Below are 22,712 nucleotides of genomic sequence, written 5' to 3' on the forward strand. Positions count from 1 at the left end.
TGGCGAGCAGGGCAGACCCCCTTCACATCGGTAACCCGAGCACCTGGCACCACGCCTGCGCCTGCGAAAGTGCAGGTCACCCAGAAAGTGGTGTCCGATTTGAGTGAGCCCTAAGAAGGCTGTGTGCGCTGTACACCCTGGAATTCCTTCACAGCTCAGTATAAGGAGAGTCCTGAAGAAACCCAGAAATGTTGCAAGCCTACATTTGAATAGTTTGGCTCTGATTAGGAATTTCAGCTTCGTGGCATCAAATTCAACTATTTCTTTTTACTTTTAATACTGGAGATTGAACACAGAGCCTTCACACTGAGCTACGTACCCAGCCCTTTTTATTTATTTTAAAACAAGGTAGCTAAACTGCCCAGGCTGGGCCTGAACTTGATATCCTCCTGCCTCAGCCTCCCAGAGTGCTGGCATTACAGGTGTGCGCTATCACATCCAGCCTCAGCTGGGGTTCTTAAAGACAGTAATGCTGAGGTCCTACCCCTAACAGTTCTAACTTCAGAGTCCTAAGGCGGGGCCTGGGCTAGCAGTGAGACCTTGGAGCTGCCCAGGGCACCTACGTGCTGTGGACAGAGCTCCTAGCCAAGCACTGCAGTGAGCCACAGACCTGGTTGATGGGACCACTGAGAGAATGAGCCTCATCTATGGAGCACTGGCGTGGTCCCCGGCCCCCCAGCTGTGAGCTCACTTTGCCAAGTGGGCACCACTGTACGGCCTAGGAACTGTGTCTGTGTCGGCCTAGGGGGTGCCCCTCCCTGGGGCAGCGAGTCTGTTATTCTTATTTTTCTGATGAGAAGAGCAGACCCAAAGCATAAGCACCATTGAGGGCCAGCGCAGGAGACCCAGTGCACGAAGGAACCAAGCAGGAGCTCTCTGCATAAGCGATGGCAAACTCAGGACACAGAAGCGGGAAAGAAAGGAGAGAGACAGCAAGAGGGGTTTAGCTCAGTGGTTCTGGCATCTGCCTTGCAAGCACAAGGTCCCGAGTTCGATCCTCAGTACCAAAAAAAAGAACAGAGATCTGGAGAAAGGAAGAGGTAAGGGAAGAGAGAAGAGGCAAGATTGGGAGGTGCAGCCTCAGGGCTGGGTGAACCTAAGGCGCACAGCCTGCTCAGCCAGGTCAGCCCATGCATCCTCCTGCCCCTCTGTCTTTCCTCCCACTTCCCAGGGGCCGGGATCAGGATACTCACAGGATGTAAGTGATGACCCCGATGCTCCTGCAAACAAAGGACAGTCGAGTCAGGACCGCCTGGCCCCGCAAGGGACTCCCTGTACATTCTCAGAGCGAGAGGCCACTCTTCTCCTCCTCCCCTTCCCCTCCTCCTCCCAGCCCCTGGGTGGCGTCTCAAGCTCATGCCTCTTGCATCCCACTCCTAAGCAGCACTGGGCCCTGCCCCTGGAGTCCAAAGGCCTGAAGGCAGATATGACTACTGCCTTGCGGATTCTGCCATTGGGGCAAATCGCTCACCACCCCTGAGCCCCCTTTTCCTTCTACAATAAGGATAATGAGAACCACCCCGCGGGACAGCTGGCAGGGTTTTAGGAGAGTCATGAAGGCCTTGACCACTGTAAAGCAGCATTCAAAAAGAGAAATGGATCCCAGGAAACGACCCAGTCTGCCCAGGATAATGCTGTCCTAGGACACAGGAGGCTCCCAATGAACACTTGGTGGGCCGACTCCAGGAGCCGCTGTCGCCACTGTCTTGGCCCAGGGCGAGGCTTCATTGGCCCTGCCCCCCCCGCCACCTCCTACTGCCCTGGCCACAGCCAGAGACTCTGAAAGGTGAGTGCGGAAAAATGGGGTTCATGGGCCAACCGGAAGTCAACAAAAACGGGGTCGGAAGCCTTCTGCTCTGGGGAGGGTCCGTAGGCACCCAGAGTAGCCTGTACCACTTACCACATGTCAGCCTCTAGCCCCAGGGGCTCGTAGTTCACGATTTCTGGAGCTGAAAGAAGTCATGTTCAGGAGTCAAGTCGAGGAAGAACTGAGAGGAGAGGATGGAAGGGATTCTGGGGAATTTGGTTTCCAGCGTCTCTATACTGAATCCCCAGTGAAGAAAAGCTAAGCAGCAGATAAAGATAATCTGGATCTCTAAGGATTTTGAGGAAGAACGTTGCCGTGGTCCAAATGTTTCCCCCAAAGTTCACAGGTTGAAATCTCACCCCCCAGCGCAATAGGTGATTAGGTCATGGAGAAGGGATCCGATAAAAGACCCCAGAGCTGAGCATGTGTCACCCGCCTATAACCTCAGTACTCTGGGAGGCAGAGGCAGGAGATCAGAAGTGTGAGCCCAGTTTGGGCGATTTAGCAAGACCTGCCTCAAAATAAAAAAGGGGTAGGGATGTAGATCATGTAAAGGCAGAGAGGGAGGGGGGGACAAGGGGGAGGGAGAGAGAGAGAGAGTGCGAGCGAGACAAAGCAGAGAGTGAGAGACTGGAAGAAGGAAGAGCCAGGGGAAGCTGCTCACTCCTGCCTTGTGAGCACAGAGGTGCCACCTATAAGGAACAGTTCCTCCCCAGACACTGACTCTGCTGAGGCCTTGATCTGGGACTTCCAAGCTTCCAGAACTATAAGAGGTAACTTTTTATTGTTTATAAATTACCCAGTTGAAAGCGTTTTGTTACAGCAGTCCCAAACAGATTGAGACCTGAGTTCCCTGTTAATCTGGTAGAAACCTTCTACAAACAGGCCTGATAGTGAGGGAGAGGGAAAGGACATAGAGACTCCCTTATAGGAACAGGAGCATGGGGAGCCACAAGGAAGGCGAAACAGGGCCCTCATGATGAAGCCTGCTTTAGATCTCTCTGGTGGACACAGTCAGGTCAGTGCTGAAAGGTGAAGGCAAAGAAAAGAAGCCAGAGAGAGAGAATCACCTTCCCGAGTCTGGCCAGAAGAGGGGATCTCCCACCTGAGGGGCAGAGTACATCCTTGGGGGACGCGAGGTGAGATGATGAGCCCAAGGGGCCCCAGCAGCAGCCAGGGAAGATGGGAGGGCAGCTGGGCCTGCGGCGTCAAATATGGAGCCACTGATGTCCAGATACAAAGTGGAGCTGAGCTAATGACCCAGTGAGTGTGAAAGGGTGTGGAGGTGGAGAGAAGACTCCCGGGGACAAAAGAGGTCCACACAGTACCCAGAGAGACCAATCAGATGAGCACTGGAGAGCGAGTGTTGAAACCCACACTCAGTGCCCAGGGTCCAAAGGGTGGGAAGTGAAATAAGGGTGTTGATGACAATTTTAAAGGTTGGCAATGAAATAGAAGCAGAAGACGGGGCAGTATCTACAGAAGGAGGAAGAATTGAGACTACTTAACTCCCCATGGAAACAGTAGGGACTGGGAAAGACCAAATGTGTTTATCTAGAACAGGATCTAAAGCAGTATCTTTGCCATCCCTGACTCCTCTCTCACCTACTTCTGTCTTTCCTACAGAGAACCACTCTCCCAGCTTTGCTTATTTTTTAGTTTCACAAAAATGGCATCAAATTGCATGGGATGTGTTGTCACTTGATTGTTCTTCGCTCGCTTCTTGCTCACTGTTTGTCCGTGGTCTTCCACTTTCCGTGCTGTGTAATAGTTCTGTCCATAGTTACTATCACTTTTCATACATGCTCCTCTCAGAGATCATGTGGATGGTTCCCGTTTCTCTCATTATTGGAACACTATTGCTATGGACATTGTTTTGTAAATGTGTCCTCACAAGCATGTGAAAGACTTTCTTCAGGACAGTGATAATGCAAAGTGGGTCACAGACAATCCACAGATTGGTCTAACAAGTTGGCGCAGAATAGGAATATGTACTGAGAGACTCTAGCAATTTGACATTGCTGTGACATCCAGAGTGTGATGATTTTTCCAGGAAGTCATTTTTACTAAATCTTACTGATGTGGCTGGTGGGACAGGCTAAGACACACGACTGTACATTGAATTTCTTTAAGTTCTATTTGGTTCTTTCAAAAATTTGCCGGGTCATTTTTTTCTTTTACATCTCTTTTTTTCTTGCTCATTCTTATGATTCTACCTTTTATTTCTCTATATGGTTTGCTATTTTATAGTCAGCATTTGATGATTTCAACATGCTATGTCCCTCAGTATGTTCCTCTTGCAAGCCTCTGGTCACTATGATCAGGAGAGCTTCCTCCTATGCAATTTTCTTGCTGCTCACAGCTCCAGCTCTAAGTTCAGCTCACTGGATTTTAGGGGTGAGAAAGAATTATGACCTTTAAAGATTGTTGCATATTTCCTATGAACTCAGAACTTCATTAAGAAGAAATTTTCTCAAGGATTGGGTTGTGTAGGGTGAGGACTTTTTGGACTGGCAGCTGGCGGTGCCTCTAGGTTTCCAGTTGACATTTCAAGGGAATGGCAGAGGGGGTGTGTATGGCTGTAGCCTTTTCCTCGGGGGTCTTGTCAGGCCAAATTCATCACAATTTAGGCAGGGGCTTAGAGAAGCCACCTTATATAGCTGTGAAGTAGGGCAAAAAACTATGGTGACAAGAGCCAACTCTGTATTTGGTGACTTGTTGGTAGTCGGAAATTGGCCATTGCTATAACTTAAGGATTTGTTTTGGCGAATCGGTCGTTAGAAATTTACCAGTCCACCACCGGGCAAAACGCTCCTCCTGGTATACTCCCAGCCATCAACAACCTGCCCATACCAACAATCTGGTATGAATTCTCGACGCTACCCAGAGTGGCCACCGGCTTGTCCCTAACAGATTCACTCAGGCTGGCTTCCTCCCCTGCTGTGCCACCACTGCACCTGGGATTGTTTCTTCTCCACCTTGGCCTTCTTCCTGGCCTGTCAGAAACTTCTCCTATCCCCAACACCCGCTTTTTGTCACTCACTGACTCAAAGTCATGAATGAACCCATGGACGTTGGCAGACTGGATGTCTTCTCTGAACCGTCTTCCAGAGCTGCCTATATTACTTCCTTTAAATACTTCCTGTCTTGTGATGCCTCTTCCATTATTGCCCTGAATTTCCTAGTTGAATTTTTCTGAATTTTCTAGTTTACTGTTATTGAGCAGTTGGTGTAAACTTCACTAATGAATGTATACATTTTTACCACATATACAAATAGTGGGTGGCAACTGCTCTCTTAGACAAAATCTGAGTCTAGATGTCTTTTGTCTTGTGGTTCAAGGTGGCTCTCACATCCTCTGGTGACCTTGGGTATGTCATTCTGAGTGTGGCTCCTTACTACGAGCATATCCTCATAGCTCTCCTAAAATCTGTCCTGTAGTAAGTGAAGAATGGCTCTGGAGACCTTAACTGGAATCCTCCAGTCCTGCATTTTCGTATTGTTAAACTAGACCAGGTGATCTAGACTCTTATTTGGTGGTTTGATGTCTCGAGTCCACAATGACATTCGAAGCTCCTTGAGGGCGGGGTCTTCTCAGACAGACAACTCAGTGTAATGGAAGAAACCAGCTTCGCTGTTGGCTTATCTGGTTGGAATCTCAGCGCCACCACCTACTGGTTGGGTTTCCTGGAACACAGGCACTTGATGGACAAGACAATTTAATTGGCTTCATGAAGTCCTTCGGGAATTGTCTAAGACAAAATCTGCAGAGCTCCTGGCGCATGGTCTGGGTTCCTTGTTCTGGGGCCTGGGAGGTCTCTGGAATCCTATTTCTAGTGGTTGCAGAGCTAGTATCTATGGTCTGAGGTTTATCAGCTCGAAGGACTGGAACATTCAGTCTTCCTTAGTGATTAAACTGTGGTCAGGAGTTTCAGACCCCAGTTTCTGAGGAAACCGCACCTTGCCTCCACCTCTAAGGCCACTCCAGTTCCCAAATAGAGAGAGGGAGACGTAGTCTCTCAACACGCAGTCCTTTCCTCTCTGCTGGGCTATTTCTCTGTGACTCCCAAACTCTAGCTCAAGCCCCCATGAGGAAGTACAGGATCCCCACATGGGGCCTGGGCCAACGGTGAAAGAGCACCCTCCAAAGGGAAAAGAGAGCAGCCAGGGTCCACTAGAGCTGGGCACCCCCCTGCAGGAATAAAGGCCAGGAACCCAGGACAGCAGTGGGTAGACCTGGCATTGGGCAGATTGCTGCTTTCCTTTGCAGGAAATCATGAGACACTCCTGAAGGCTGAGTTGGTGGGAGGACGCAAGAGGTGAAGGGGATTCTAAATCTATACAGGGAACCCACTTAAGGATGAAAGGTGGGGCCAGCTCTGGGAAGATGTGATTCTGCAAAAGTCTCTGCTCCCCTGGCCTACTGGTTACTCAGAGCCTGCACCTGCTCCTCCCCCAGGGGCCTGGCAACACTTCCTTCCCACTTGCTAGGTTTCTAGGGGGTCCTAGGCACTGACCCTCTGCCCAGAGGCCACGGCCCCAGACCCAAGGTTTGTTCTTGGGATTTCTCTATCTGTTGTTGCCAGATTCTGCTCTGGGATAGAAACAGGCCTAAAACTCACCAACAAATTCTGGTGTCCCAAAAATGTGCTTAAATTCAACTCCATCTTCTATTTCGTGAGCCAGGCCAAAGTCAATCAGCTTGATGTGTGGAATGGGAATATTCTTGTCTAACAACATAATGTTTTCTGGCTGGAGAATTAAAAAAAGGAAAAAGATGCTAATTAAAGTCCTATTATGTGTTTTTGTTTTGGGGTCTGGTGTTCTTTTTTAGGAGACTATCACAGCACAACTCTCTTGTTTTTCTGTCCTCGGTTTTCCCCAGTGTTGTTCCAAAACAGGAGAGGACAGGGGACAAGGCTGTGGTTTTACCAAATGTGATATTCAGAGGAGAACAGCTTTGATTTCCTTTCTGTCTCTGTGTGGCAGAGTCCTTTAATGCAGTACCTTTGTTTCCCCACATGTCAGATGGGGTCAACAGATAACTTGCAGCGTGTCCCATAAACAAAGCCATCTCTCTGTGTGTGTTGGGGGCAGGAGCATCAAGGCTTACTGACCTCGGGCTTCCTGAACACCTCGTTCCCCTGGACAATAGCTTCCTGTTGACCACACTCCCTCCTCTAGCCCAGCTATAGAGTCTACACTTCTTTCTGTGATGCACTAATTTTGGCCCTCAGCAGGACTGGGGGGCGGTGTACCTGATTTCCAGGGAAAATACCAGCCCCCTACGCAGGCTATTTCCAGCCCTGCAAACAGCTTCTGGGTCTCACAGGACAATGCAGGTTGATGGGGGCCCTCGTGAATTCCCCGCTGCCACTGAGGCTGGAACCTTGTCCTGAGCTTTCTCCTCACAGCACCCAGACTAGGGAGGGAGGCAGCTCCCCCTGATTCACCCTCTTTCTTCCACTCCCCCCACAACTCTCTTAGATGCCATTCAATTCGGAATGTCCCACCGTGTGTGGGGACGCACACCTGTACTCCCAGTACTCTAGGAAACTGAAGCAGGAGGAACACAAGTTGGAGCCCAGCCTAGGAATCTGGCAACTTAGTGAGATCCTGTCTCAAAATAAAAAAATCTTAAAAGGGATGGGGATGTAGCTCAGTGTGAAGGCCCCGGGTTCAGTCCCCAGAACTGCAAGAATAAAATAAAGGAATGTCCCTCCAGATACTCAGCTACAAAAAAATTTGTACCTAAATATTCATAGCAACATATTCACAGTGGCCCCAAAGTGGAAAATGTCCATCAAGCGATGAATAGATAAACAAAATGCGACATACCTATATCACATACAATATTGATATATGAATACTAATTAACCATAAAAAAGGAATCAAGTACTGATTTATGCTACTGCACAGATAAATCTTGAAAGCACTGTGCTTAAGTGAAAGAAGCCAGACACAAAAGGCCAAATATCATAAAATGTCCAGAATAGGCAAATCCAGAGAATCAGAAAGCAGATTAGTAGTCACCTAGAAATAGGGGAGATAAGGGAGTGACTGCTAATGGGACTATGGTCTTTTGGGGGTGACAAAAATGTTCTAAAAATATACTATAAATGATTGTGGTGTTGATTCTATAACTTTGTAAATTGTACACAGGTGGGTGAATTATATGGCAGATGAATACAGTGCAACAGTTTGTTATATAAATCATCAAATGTTTAAGAAAACTGGACGAGTCCCTTGCTCAAAGCGCAGAAAGGTTTCCCACCGTGCGCCTGTGTGCCTCCATCTGCGCCACCTGGAAGGCCTTGCTGTCCATCTCCACCAGGCAGAATTCTGCAGAGACCACCTGAAGCCCTTCCCCTGACCCCCAGACCGCATTCTGCCCAGGCCTCTGTGCTTATCTGGATCTTTCTGCTAGGACGTTTGACTTGCTCTCCCTGCCTACCAGCCTTTGCTATCTCCACTGAGCTCCCCTAGCTGTCCCTCCTGGGAGGAAGAATTCAGGTCTTGTCCCTGCTGTGCAATCCCTGGTGGCGGCATGCTGAGTGTGGATTAGAATTAGGGGACTCCCCTCTCCCAGGCCCCTGGCTCCCTGAAGTCTCTGTGACCTCCTGTCACAGCAGTTGGAAACTTTCACTCAAGGGAGCTGGCTAAGGCCCTCCGCTGCATTTTTTCCACCTTAAAAAAAAAATAAAATAAAATAAACAACACATTTCCTGTGCATTTAAAAAGCTTGTTTATACTTCTTCCCCTCTAGAGATTACTCTCCACTTTATTTTGAAAATGTGTCAAAGTCCTTTCCCAAGGCAAAGCCCATTCTCAGTCCCTGCAAAAAAGAGAGTGAAGGCAGCTGGAGGTCAGGAGAAAGGATCCTGGCAGGTGGCTCCACTCTAGTTTTCCTGACCCGTACCATCTGTGGCTGTCCATGGACGCCCCCCAAAGGCCTTGACAGCCCCTGCAGTAAGCTGCACCCTCCATGCCTGGTACCCATAATCTCCCAGGCAGGAAGCATCTCCTCATTTCAATCCTCTGTCTCCGGCCCTAACACACAGCAAGTGGCTTCTCCCAACTGGAACACTGTTCCTGCCCCAAACCTAATTCCTCCTCACACTTCACGAAGACAGCACCTCCTCCAGAAGGTCTTTTGTGGTCTCCCCGTTCCTGCCGGCCTCCTCCACCGGGTGGAACCGGTCTTATTATCTGTCTGTCCCTCTCCCATGGACGGCAAGCTTCTATAGGGTTTGTTTCTCTGTCGTCTCCCCAGAGCTTGGGGTAGAGTCTGGAGGCCGCGGGTGCTCAATCAGTGCGCTATTGATCAAGCCCCTGCAATATGCACGACCTAGCACAAACCCTAGGATGACATACTGTACACCACATTCGTCTCTCGGCTACCTCACAGGGTGGGTGTCACTGCTCCTCTCTGCAGAAAAAGCAGCCGAGACTGTAACACTAGCTAGCGGACACAGCAATTGCAACATTTACCTGCCAGGCGGCAAAGCTTGGGCTACTACCCGCTAGACTAAACGACCCCCTTTCCCGGCTTCTTCTTTCTGGGGGTCTTGTGACTTTACCCCGGGGAGAAGTGGCCACAGTGCTTCAGCAGGCAACCCCACCGCAGAGTGCTGCTCTTCCAGCTCACACGTGTGGCTCCTGGGCCACGTGTCGAGCCCAGACCTCAGGGCCTCAGGACCCCTTGAGCTGGGTGTCCTCATCTCAGATGAGAAGGCAGAGGTCCTGCTGAGAGAGGACCCAGGCCAGGCCTGGATAAAGGAACATGGCCCGAAGGGGTGCTCTGGGAGGTGGCCATGGGACAGCAGTAAGGCTCTCCTGGGCCATCAGGACCTGGTTCTTGTCCCCACTCACTCATTGGGCCATTTGGATCAGGTGCCCCTGAACACTCAGATCTGGGAGCAGAAAGAAGCCATGGCCTTTCTGCCATCCAACGCTGTCTCTGCTTCCTTTCTGGGCCACCAAGGGGATTCCAGTGTAGTCAGCAACTTCGACCCTGCATCTGCAGATCCTTCTGCTTTCCAAAAAACCTCTTTATTGCAGTCTCAACCTCTCCACAAATGGCCCAGTGATGGCTAGGAGCCATGGTAGGGACTCACATTTACCACACATTTACCATGCCAAGCTCCATGCTACCATACCGCATGATCCTTGCGGCCACCCTGAGTGGCAGGCATCGTTAGCACCCTCATTTCACAGATGAGGGGACGGGGGCCCAGAGAGCCACATGGCTTGCCCAAGGTCCACCATCTCAGAATTGCAGAGTCAGGGCGGGCTTCCCTGGTAGTCCAGCCTCTTCCCTCCCCACCGTACCTCCCAGTCTCCTTAAATGTCTTCAGGGATCACTCTGACCACACTGACCACCAGAAAAAGCCCAACACTCTGCCTAGAGTCTGAGACACTAACAACTTGGCACAAGCTTCCCAAGGTGTCTCCCCAGCCTCACTGCCCCTTCTTGCCTGGACCTGCTCTTCACCCCTTTGTGGGAGGTGGTCATGCTTGAAAGGACCCCTAGATGCCTTCCCTTCGCTGGCTGTTCACCTTGCCTTCGCACGTTCAAAGGGTTGGGGCTAGGGACGCTTCCCCTAATCTTCACCCCCACCATCACCGACACTTGCTGGCAACCCTAAACTGCAGGCTGTCTGTAATCTACTGTGCCACTTCGGCAGGTGGTAGCCTTCTCCCTGGGGAAATTCGATTCAATTGTTGTTGTTATTGTTGTGTTGGCACTGGGGATTGGACTTAAAGGACCTCATGCAGGCTGGGCCAGTGCTCTACTGCTGAGCTACATCCCGGCCCTTTTTATTTTGTTTTGCTTTAAAGACAGAGTCTTGTTAAGTTGCCCAGGCTGGCCTCGGACTTTCAATTCTCTGCTTCAGCCTCCAGAGCAACTGGGATTACAGGCTCAATTCAGTTCTAAGGTTCACGGCCTTGCCTATGGTGTCCTGCATGCCGTATATTCCACTAGTTTTGCAAAAATAAACGGAAAGAATCAGAGTCGGTGGCCCCACAGAAACCCTCCACTACCACTAGGGGCGCTAGAGTGCCTCCTCCCCACAGTGCTGAGAGAGGACGGCTCAAGACTCATGCAGGGTCTGTAAACGAGCTGAGGATCAGCAGAACAGCAGTTTCCCCAAGGGCTAGCCTTTGCTTCTCTCACCCCAAACAGAACAGGGTGAAACTGCAGTTCCGGCTGTACCACCCAAGGCCTGTGAGTTTACACAGGTCACTTTCTGTCTCCCAGCCTCAGCCCCCAGCTCTAAGGCAGACACTGGTTGCCATCCCAGGCCTCTCCAGGCTCGAGGCTCAGTGCTTTCAAGGTGAGACAAACCCTCAAGCTTCCTGGGCAAATTTCCATTGCTCTGGCTGCAAGGTGAGATGTGAAAAGGCTGTCTTCCACCCCAGATTTGGGAGGAAGAAGAGGCCACTGTGGTCACCGGTGGCTGGGCCTACCAGGCCATCCGCGGGGGTAGCACAAGCCTCTCCATACTCCCTTGCACCTGTCCTTCTCCCCGCTCCTTCACCTCAGTCACATACTTCACCCGCACACCTGAGCTCACCTCCACAGCACCCTATCCGGAGGAAGGGATCAAATTCTGTAGATGCTGCTCCTGCTGGGGGTGGAACTTCCCTGCCTGTCAAAACAGACCTACCCAAGCCCTGCACCCTGGGAGCTCTGCCCTATGGCTCTGCCAGAGATGTCTGCTGTGGTACCAATAGGAAGCTGGTCCTCCAAGGGGTCCCTTGTCCCCTGAGTCCAACACTGCACCAGGAGCTGGTGCAGGATCAGCACCCTCAGGGACACTGCAATAAAGTGGGCTTGGGATCAGACAGGTCTGGCTTCAAATCTCAGCTCTGCCACTCACAATGTGAAACCTGGGCAAAGTCACTGGATCTCTTGCAACCCGAGTCTGTGCAAGCTCGACAGCATCTGGCAAGGCACAGAGTGGCTCTGAGGGTTTGAGAGATGACCCACGTAGATGCTGCAGAGACTGCACAGAACAGCAGCTGTGTTTGCTCGTTCTTTTCTGGAAGGCGGCACTCACATCCACCCTGGGGACTCAGCCTGAACCCCACAGAATCCCTGCACTCAGCTGAAGAAGAGCGTCTCCCCTCATGGGCCCCTGTTTTCTGCTTCCCTCCTTCCGCTCTGATTCGCCCCCAGCATCACAATGTTGGGGCTGCAGGGATCTTAGGGGTCCTTTAGCCACTTCACGTCACAGAGCAGCCAGAGAGGGCAAGAAGCTCCCCAGGTCGCTGAGCAGGAAGCAGAGACCAAGCCAGTTGAGCCAGGCCAGGGTCCCTTCTGGACACCCTCACAGCCCCCCTGCTGCAGTGAGGCTGCTCAGCTCAGCAGCGAGGTCTGTGCTATGGGGACAGGGAGCTGCCTGCAGCGCCTCAGTGGCAACGCAAGCCAGGCCTCGGATGGCTCCACAGTGCTGGGCAACCTGAGAAAGTGCTGCTCACTACAGGCCTCCATGGGCAGGTGAGACATCCCCTTCTGTGAGCCTCTGCACGGCTGATGCCCAATACCCACATCTGTCGGGCATTCAAGGGCTTCCTGCCCTTCTCCTACCACTGCCAGCTCACCCTCTGGTGCGTCTGCTACCTCCTCATCCCCACTCCGATCTGCAGTCCACTCTGCCAGAGAGCCTTCCCTGGGCTCCTTCTGCCTCTCCGCCCAACCCCACCACCTACGCTGGAACACAGGCTGTGACCTGCTCCCTTTCCCCACGCACAGGATCTGTTCCCACTCAGGGGCCTGCATGGCACCCTGTCCACACCTCCGGCAGAGCGCCAACTTCACCGTAATCCCTCCCTTCCATGTCCTGTCCCCCTGTGCTAAGGCCCCGGGGGGACAACAGGGCCTTGCCTCTCGTTCCCATCCCCAGCCCCCAAGAGAGCCTGGCGCTGTGGACATTGGCTCAGTCACCATTTACCAGATGGATAAGTGAACCAGGGAACATACTCCTGCACACCGTGCCTTTGGAGAATCCATGAGGCACAGGCCTTGGACTCTGGATCCCAGCCCAGCTCTGCCAACTGCCAGCAGCAGGGGCGGAGCTGCTGGGAGAGCTACATACCCTGCCTGGGCTGCTGCCTTCTCGCCTACAACCGAGGGGTCCTCACCAACCCTAACTTGAGGGGGTTACTACGAGGCTCAGAAAAGGTACAAAAGGTGGCCTGGTGCCTTTTTCATCATCCCTGTGATTATGAGATATGACTGAAAACTATGGTGGATGCTCAAATTTTAAATTGTATTACAGTAGAAGATGCGCCGTCATCCCTTCAGAGTACCGCACCTTACTCCCAACACACGCATCCCATCTTTCTCTGTTCTTTTCTTTCTTTCTTCTGTTTTGTTGAGAGTAACCTTAACCCTGGGATGGTAGGGCCCACGGTGCCTGCTGGGACAGACACGCACAGTACTTCGGCGGCCATCAGGCTGTGCCGGGTTCAGATGGGACAGCAGTGGGCGGCTGGGAGCAGCAAGAGGCCTCTGAGCAGCTCCCAGGGATGGCAAAGCACAGCAGTTTTGTTTCAGTTTTCTCATCTGTAAAATGCGATCATGCCTGCCTCCCAGACTAAAAATGATGTTCCCTGTGTACCTCTGTGTCTCAGAGCCACACCAGTTCCTAACTCTCAAGTGCAGGTGCACTCTATAGCAATTCACAATATACAAATTATTACTTTTTTTTTTTTCCGGTACTGAGGATCGAACTCAGGACCTTGCACTTGTGAGGCACGCGTGGTGTCACTGAGCTACTTCCCCGGTCCTACTATTATTATCCTTGCCATATAGGGGGTTAAACCCAAGGGTACCCTACACTGAACCACATTCCCCCATCCTTTCTATTGTTTATTTAAGACAGGGTCTTACTAATTTGCCCAGACTGGCCTTGAACTTGTGATCCTCCTACCTTAGCCTCCTGCATATCTAGGATCACAGGCATGTGGCACAACACCCAGCTATACAGATTAACTATTTTAAAATATGAAGTATAATTTACTAGGAAGAGAAAACAGTATAACCAGATAAGAAATTAACTGTGTAAAGAATAAATATATAGTACAATACAGATCTTGGATTAACTGTGTAAAAAGGGTGACCTGAGAAAGTAAGTAGTCTGGACTATTATAATCACAAAATAAAATAAAAGTTGATGACACCCAGCTATGGTTCGAGTTTCTTCTCTGGCTAAGTTCAAGTCCCTGAATGATCTTGGGCAAGTTACTAAACTGCTCTGAATCCTAACTGCCTTGTAGATTTAAAAAAAAAAAGTGATAGACCAAATGTTGTGGCACACATCTATAATCCTAGCACTTGGAAGGCTGAGGCAGGAGGATTTCCATGAGTTTGAGGCCAGACTGGATTATATAGTGAGACCCTGTCTCAAAAAAAGAAAAACAAGTGACAATAGGGGATGGTAATGCAGCTCAATGGTACAGTTCTTAACATGCAAAAGGCCCTGGGTTTGATATCCAGTAACACACGCACAAAATGACAATTCCTTCTACTTAATGAGGATCAAATTTTTAAAAAAAGAAATAATCATGATGCATCCTAGAAAGTGCTATATATATCTAAGCATTATTGTTATGGTTATCATTCTCATGAAAGCTTGACCAGCAGTCCTGCTCACAACATAGACATAAGAACAGCTCAAAGGATGATTTGGGCCACTGAGGAACTGGGGTTTATGTTTTGGAGTGCCCTGCTCGGGAATTCACTGTTTACATCTATCAAAAGCCCCCTAGGAATTCTGGGCTCCTGGCTCATATACAATTTTAATCATTTCACCCAACTTGTTCTTTTTGTTTAAAATACCATCAGTCCTGAGGGCTACTTTGCATCTCAGAGTTCTCCAATCAGATCAGGCTGAGGTGGGGATGGGAGAGGAGGAAGGAGAGGTCCACACGCAGGGAAATTTCCAAATCTGAAATAAGCACAGAGCCTCATACAGACACCCTGCACGAGGCCTTTATTTGTGTTGTGATCATACACGAGAACAAGGTTTCTGGCAGGTCCCGAGCTCCCCTTCCTGGTGACTGTCCCTGCCTGATGCATCCTGGCACTGAGGGACAGCCAGCCTCAGTATCCCTTCCATCGATGTAACTCGGGGCAAGATCAGTGGTGCCCACCACCCCCACCTGCCCACACCTGCGGTGAACTCACAACACACACCAGCTTCGTCTCCGCTCCTTGGAAGCAGGCGTGTATTGGACAGAATTTGTTCGTTTTTATTTGGAGACTCACTGCATCTTCCTGTAGTGGACAGTGGACCTCGGGAAGGGAGGGGCCATGTGACATTAATGTGTGTCATTCTCCTGCTTCAATACTGTTCACATCAATGAATTGAGCTCAGTCTGCAGCTGCTTTGCATTATCCAGGTCAGACGGGAAAGGGTCCTGGATATCCATGAGCACATTCGGTCTCCATCCGTCCCTCCCTCCCTCCAACACTGTGTGACTCATCAAATGTCAGAAGGCCACTGCAGAAAGTGACTTGTAAGGAGGAGTGCTCTGGGCAGAAACGCGAACAAAGGGCAACAGAAGGAGAGGGGCAGGTCGGTTCTTAGTTATGCCTTATGGAAGTTCGCAAGGATAACAAGTGCTTCCTGGAGGAAATGGCATTTCTGCCAGCCTTGAAGGATGAGTAGGACACCCAGGGGGAGGAAAAGGAAGAGGAGCAGCATCCTGGATAGGAACAACGTAAACAGAGGGGACAGAGGCCAGAATACACATCTGTGGTCTTGCTACCTGTGGCTCATGCTTTGGGGTGTGCAAGTTTGAATGAGGCCAGGAACAGGGTGAAGACCCTGCAGGAGAGGCCCAAATCCACCCATGCAATTCTTCATCCTATGGGTAATAGGGTTGCACTGCAGATTTTTGGGCAAGAACTTGTCATGATCTGTTTTTACATTAAGTTGTTCACACGCTACTCTCGGCAACGAGGCTGGGAACGAGTCGTGAACATCCAGGGGCCTGACCGTCCCTCACACCTGGCCGGACGTAGGAGGAGCTCATCAGATAGCCCCCGAGGAGAGGATGATCATATGGCAGAGGGGAGTCAGGGAGCCGGCCCCCTGGCAGGGCGAATGTAGAGAGAGGGTTACCAGTGGACCATGGAGACAGTGCAGTGGCTGGCTCCCAGAGAAAGAGCAACAGGACACAGGCAGGAGAGGGAGAAGCTCAGATCCATCTTGGGAAGGGAAAATCGGGAGGAAAATGTGGATTTCAGATGGTAGGAAGCCACATGGAATCAAGAAGCTTCCCAAAGTTACCAGCTGACCCTTCTGCACCATCCAGCAGTGGTGGAAAGCTCCAGCCGGGAGGCACACACACCCACGTTTGGGCTCCCGGAAGAGTCTCCCTAACCGTGAGGCGATCGCTCCTCATCACTGCCCAAAGTTGCCCAGCTGCGCCTGCACCAAGGATCCCACGCGTGGGGAGTTGGAAAGCTCACCATCCACACGTTATCAGGCTATGTGGCCGTGGGTGCGGGTTAGCCTCCTCACCTCCCGGGGAAACCCAGCCTGCCTCCAGGTCATGGAAAATATCCAGAACGAGCCCCGAAAGTAGATACCAGCGCGGCCACCAATCTCAGCTCTCTGCTGACCCGTGTAAAACAGCACTAGCAGGCAGGGTCTGCTGTCCTGGTCTATTGGAACCCAAATACTTCAACAAGAGCTATGTTTTGTTTTCTCTCCATTCTGGAAAGAGAAATAAGAACAGCGTCTACACCAGAGCACCTATTCCTCATTCAGCACTTCATCCTGCTTCTCTCTAACCCTCTTACAACAACTCTGTCAGGTAGCTGGTGTTATTTGCATCAAGACTGAAAAACTGAGGTTCTGATGTATCCTGGTTCAGGGCAGATCAGGGACGGAACCTCCAAGCCAGTGGTCCCCCCGCTGCAGTAAGCGGTCATAGAAGCACGGTGACCCTGCTAAGTCACGAGGCCCTAATGGCTTCAGTGATTCCTCCTACCTCTGCCAGCACCACTGGAGAAAAGACAAAGGAGTTATGTGGAGGAGGCCATTTGGAGCCAGCAAAGATAAGAGAAAACAGCAGGTTAATTGTCCATGGCCTTATGAGGAAGGAGACAGAGGTACAATCCAGGCAGAGCACTTCCTGCTCGGTGCATTGCCACCCTGAGGTCCAAAGGCCTTCCCAGGCCTCTCCCTCCTCTGACGCAATTTCACTCTGGGAAACTGGAGGGAAACTCTGCAAGGTGTCCTCTCTGGGAAGAATTCAAGCTACGTGACGTTAAGCGCCAGGAGCGGGGACCACACGGGCATAGCCGCTGTGGGACTACAGCCACACCACACCCTCTCCAGGCCAGTTCCCCACACCAGAACTTGGGCTCACCCCGTACTCTGCCCTTTCCCTCCTCTCTGCATTGAATCCGGCACCTGCTCAAGCTCAGGTTGAATCACTCCTCCCATGTCTCTCTCACCCAGATAATGGCTTCAGCCCCCGCTCCATCCATCCTCCCAGCTGGCGGGATCATTCAAACACACACCTGCTCCCCTGCCCCCACATCTCTCAGGGTCAAGTGCAGCCTCCTTGGCTCAGCTCCCACTCCCGTTGCCTGCCTTCTGCCCTTCTCCTGGCCTCTTCTCAGCTACTCAGCACACAGTCCCCTGGCCTGCCAGGTGCTGAGTGCATTGGGCCGTTTCGGAACCATGTACGCAATTTTCTCTTTCTTCTTTTCCGGGGAGGGAAATAACAAGAACAGCTTCTATTACAGAGCACCTCTCCCAGGAAGCCCTCTCTGATACCCTAACCTGACCGAGAAGCCCCCTCCTTTGGGCTCCCCTGTGCTTTCCCCATCACAACACTTAGAGCTCTTGATCCTTCCTTTCTGTGTCCTCCACTAAGTTCCCTGGGAGCAAAGAACCGGGCTCAGACAGGGCCTTAGTTGATTTTGGATCTGCAGCAATATCTAGGCACCAGCACGGTGCTTGAAAGAACAGGGGCACAAAATGGTCTCCTCCCTGTAAACATGGGTCTGTCTGATCCTGAGTTCAAGGATCTTCATGCATCAGATATCTGCAACGGCTCAGTCGTCTGTGCAGCCAAGCTGTTGCTAAGGGAGGCAATTCTTCTCCTCTGACCACATTCTTTCTTCACAAAGTCCTGTGCGGTCACAGTGAACTTTCCCGACCCTGAGTACCAACGACCACAAAATGATCAGTGGGCCCTGGAAGCAGTTCTATGGCCACAGTTTGGGACAGGGTGGGAGAGGGCAGCCAGCGGTCTCCGGGCTCTGAAAGTTATAGCCTCAGGTGGAGGCAGGCGGGAGGCTGTGCTGAGCTGGGTCTCGAGCTCCAGCAACCTTCCAAATCTGCCCAGGACTTCATTCTTTGGTGCTCAAAAGTTGTCTTGTGACATGGGTTTCAAGTTTTCCGTCATCGTCTACTTATAAACTATGTCCCACCTGCTCCCTGGAAGCGAGAAAGTGCTTGTGAGTGATTAAGAAGATTCTTAGCTGGGCGTGGTAGTGCATGCTGTCACCCCAGTACTGCGGGAGGCTGAGGCAGGAGGATTACAAATATAAACCCAGCCTGAGCAATTTAGAAATTTAACGAAACTCTGTCTCAAGATGTTAAAAAAGAAAAAGGCCAGGGAGGTAGCTCAGTGTGAAGGCGCTGGGTTCAATCGCCAGTACCTAAGTGCTGGTTCTTTTCCTTTCTTCCTCTTACTGACCTTGAGATCAAAGTGAGCGATTTTCTTTGTGTGTAGGTAGTTCACCCCATCCAGGATCTGTTTAATGAAGCTGGTGGCCTCCTCTTCGCTCAGTGACTCTTTCTGGGCCAGGAAATCGAAGAGCTCTCCTCCAGACACCCTGTAAGATACCAGCGGAGAGGCCCAGCTGTCAAGCACTGCAGGCTCGAGGTTAGGCCAATGGGTTTGGTCCTGTGCCCCTCTCCAGGTTCCCAGGGAGGCCTAGACCAGAGACTTCCTTTAATTCCATTTGTGGTCTTTTTATTCTTCACTGCCAAGGGCAGGTTGTTGCTGCAGCCTCTGCTAACTCTCTAGGTGGCAGAGATTCCCAAAATCCCAGACACTGTGGGATTAGGAGCCAGGGCCTTTGGGAAGTCCTCAGGTGGGATTAACACTCTCTCATAGGAGACCCCAGAAAGCTTATTCACCCTGCCACCTCATGAGGCTCCTGAGAGAAGATGTTTGTCTATGAGGAACAAGCCCTCACCAGACACCAAATCTGTGGGTGCTTGGATCTTGGGTTTCTCAGTCTCCAGAAGTATGCGAAACAAATTTCTATTTTTACAATCCACCAAGTTTATGCTGTTTTATGTAACGACCTGAATGGACTAAGAAAGAATTTGGTGCCAAGAGTGGGGTGTGACTGTGACAAACACCTAATAAATGCAAATGTGGATTTGGAACTAGATAAGGAGGAGAGGATAGAAGAGTTGTAAGGTGTCTGTTGGGCAAAGTCTACATTGCCAGGAGTGGACCACAAAGGGCAGTGCTGGAAAGGGCTCAAAAGGTGAAGGGACAGTCTCAGCCTTCCGAGAGAATACTCAGTGGCTGCAAACAGAATTTTGGTAGAAATACAGATAGTAAAGTGCATTTGGGGGAAGCTTTGGATGGAAATAAGGGACATGGTCTTGGTCAGTAAAGGAAAGGCATCCGTGCTGTAAAGTACCAGAGAACTGAGCTGAACTGTGTCTGTGCACCTGTGTTTTGTGGAAGGTTGAATTCAGGAGTGACAACATTGGATACTTGGCTAAGGATATTTCTAAGCACATTGTTGAAGGAGTGGCCTGTGTCCTCTCAACGTCTAACAATGAAATAGGAAAAGAGAGAAACAATTTCAAGATAGAATTATTAACTAAAAAGGAAGTTTAAAAACCCTCATCCTATTCATATTAGAAAAAAATAAGAAAACTTGTTTAGGAGAAAGCTGAAGTGTGCCCATGGGTTGCCTGACAAGACGATTAGAACAGACTGGGCAGCTCAAGGGAAGCCAGGTGCTATTCATCAAGACAACAGGCAGCTTAGCCATCTAAACAGAAGCTGGGACCTACTGTCCAAGACAATGCAAGAAAGGCCCCAACACCATGTCAGAGGTCATGACCCTCTCTCGTATAGGTCCACAGTGCCATGGCCAGAAGACAGAGCCCCGTCCCAGGAATCTCCAGCGCTGCCCCCACACTGTGGGCTCTGCTCCCCAAACCTTATTGCCACACTTCTCAGCTGTATGAGGTGTGGCCTCCCCCGGCCTCCCACGGTGCAGGCTCCAGGCCAAGCAAAGCTGTGGGGGTGTAGCTGCCTCCACCTGGATTTCAGGGGATGCCCCCAGAGAGCTGGGGGTAGGGGCACCATGACAATGAGCTGGCCCTGAGTCCTCAGACCTGCTCAGCCTTGGGGTGTGATTCTAGCCCAGAGAGCTAAAGGTGGGCAACTCCATGAGCTGTGCCAGGCAAAGCTAAGGGGCAGGACACCCGAAGCCATGGGGCAGGACCTCCGTTCAGAGGGCCTGAAGGGCAGAGCACAAAGCCAAAACCTACTCTGAAGCCATCAGAGTTTGGACTGATGTGAGTTCGGTCCCTCTATTCTCTCCTACATCTCTGCCTTGGAAGGGGAACAACTACCCTACTCCTGTCCCACCATCGGATTCTCGAAGCATGTAAAGTGGTGAATGCCACAGCTCCACAGCTGAAGAGCGATCTGCCTCAGAATGAACCAGATGAATCTTATCCATAACCAGTTTCGAGGTCACGTGGGAGTTAGTTAAGACCTTTGGTACTTTGAGGACGGAATGAATTTTACACTGAAGAGGACGTGCATATTTGGGGCCAGGACGGGATGCTGTAGTCTGAATGGACTGAGAGAGAGGACACAGAGGGGCAAGTACTGGGAGATGCTAGAGAAAGGTTCTGGACCTGCTACCAACCTCGAACAATTCATTTCCTTTCTCTACTTGGGCCTCCATTTCCTTTCCTGCAAAATAAGCAGACTATACAAGATGACCCCTACAGTCTCTTTTCTTTATAAAACACAGCCTCTTCACGGGTTCAAGAGAATCTAGGCACCTTCCCTAACTTAAACATAAGACCCCATTCATTATATACAATGTCTAAATACTACATAATACTACTGATTTTTTGATAGTTTTCTTTTTACACATTCCACACTCTTCCACCCTAAGGTTGATATGATGGGAAGACCCACAGGGCAAAAAGCCTGGGACTTAGGACGGCCAGATAAAATAGGAGGTCTTGACCTGGTCAGTCTGGCAGCCTACGGGGCTTGTTTACTCTCTGACAGATGCCAGGTGTCCAGCCAGCACGTGCTGCTCCAACGATGGGAATGCGCCAAGGTCACCACAGGAGAAGATCTGGGGAAGAGATATGAGCCGAAGGGGCTCATCTACAGAGCATGTGTGAAATGCAGATCCCCAGGCCCCAGCACAGACTTCAACAAATTAGATTCTCCAGCAGTCACACCTAGGAAGCTATATTTTTATAACAAAAAATCCACATAATAAGAGTAGTTCATAATCCCTGGAAACTTACTCTGTGTTCCATGATATATATATATATATATATATATATATATATATATATATATATATATATATATATATATATATATATATATATATATATATATATATATATATATTATCTCATTTAACACAATAACCTACAAGCTAAGGACTATTATTTTTCTATTTCATAGTTAAAGAAACAGAGGCTCAGAGAAGTTAGAATCAGGATTCAAGACTGGGCAGAATAACTCTCAATCACCATATTATACTGAGTTTCCTCAAATGATTTCTTCTTTTTCATCCTTTATTTTTCCTCCTCTTCCCTCTTCTTCCTATTCTCCTTTTTTAGTAATGGCACTGAGGATTGAATCCAGGGCCTTCACTCTGATTTACTTCCCCAGCCTCAAAAAAAAATTCTTTTTTTTCCTTTAAGACAGGGCCTCATTAAATTACTAGGTTTCCCAGGCTGGGCTTGAGCATGAGATCCTCCTGCCTCAGCCACACAGAGTGCTGGGATTACAGATATACACCACCGTGCCCAGCCTCAGATGATTTTAATATGGCCAGAATGGCTGTGTCCTGCATTTAGGAATTATTCTCTATTACCTACTTTGTTCTAAATAAAGAATATAAAAATCTTCTTTGCTTTAGAAATGTCCATAAACATGGCTTGGCTCACTTAATAATATAATCTGAGTATCACAAAAACTAGAACAATTGGGCATGATGCTATATCACAGGAAGTACACAGCAATGTTTGTGACATGCAGTGACATAAAAACTTGAATCAAAGTCCACCTAAGGCTCTTATTCAGTGCTATCAATAGCTCTTTCACTTGATCTTAGCCAAAAGGCCTCGAAGCAGTCAATAGTACTTTCTATAGTGACAGAAGCTTTTCTATATACACAAACTGTCTAAAACACTAGCTAATAGTCAGTGTTACATGTGTGCTTGAAATATGGCCAGTGTAGCCAGGTGTAGTAGGGCACTCCCATAATCCTAGCACTCTGGGAGGCTGAGGCGGGAGGATCACAAGTTTGAGCCCAGCCTAGGCAATTTAGCAACTTAGCAATTTAACAATTTAGCAAGACCCTCTCTCCACAAAAATTTAAAATGCTGGGAATGCATCCAAGTGCCAACTCAGGGCTCAAACTCAGTACCACAAAGAAAGTAAAGAAAGAGAAAAGACGGAAGGAAGGGTGTCTTTGAACTGAATTAAATTTTATTTAATTCTCATTAATTTTAGTTTAAAAACTGAAGCAATCTATTTTCCAGTAAACACAACTTTATTGTTTTTTTTTTTTACCCCAGCACTGGGGATCGAACTCAGGACTTTATGCTTTCCAGACAGGCATAGCACC

At 49.8% G+C, this 22,712-nt stretch overlaps 1 protein-coding gene across 4 annotated transcripts in view; it reads right to left on the minus strand.

Annotated features, from left to right (window-relative positions):
• Positions 1 to 22,712, minus strand: part of Dapk2 (death associated protein kinase 2) — a 113,486-nt gene that overhangs the window by 18,544 nt on the left and 72,230 nt on the right. For all 4 annotated transcript variants that reach the window (XM_010641180.2, XM_019210154.2, XM_033756126.1 and 1 more), the window contains exons 4-7: positions 18,539 to 18,677; positions 6,430 to 6,559; positions 1,901 to 1,949; positions 1,194 to 1,220 (exon numbers count right to left, since the gene is read on the minus strand). In XM_010641180.2, the coding sequence (XP_010639482.1) occupies positions 1,194 to 1,220; positions 1,901 to 1,949; positions 6,430 to 6,559; positions 18,539 to 18,677 (345 nt within the window). The remainder of the gene's footprint in view (positions 1 to 1,193; positions 1,221 to 1,900; positions 1,950 to 6,429; positions 6,560 to 18,538; positions 18,678 to 22,712) is intronic.

The sequence above is a fragment of the Fukomys damarensis genome, unplaced genomic scaffold (genome assembly GCF_012274545.1).
Source record: "Fukomys damarensis isolate Sample0158 unplaced genomic scaffold, DMR_v1.0_HiC HiC_scaffold_25, whole genome shotgun sequence".
NCBI lineage: Eukaryota > Metazoa > Chordata > Mammalia > Rodentia > Bathyergidae > Fukomys > Fukomys damarensis.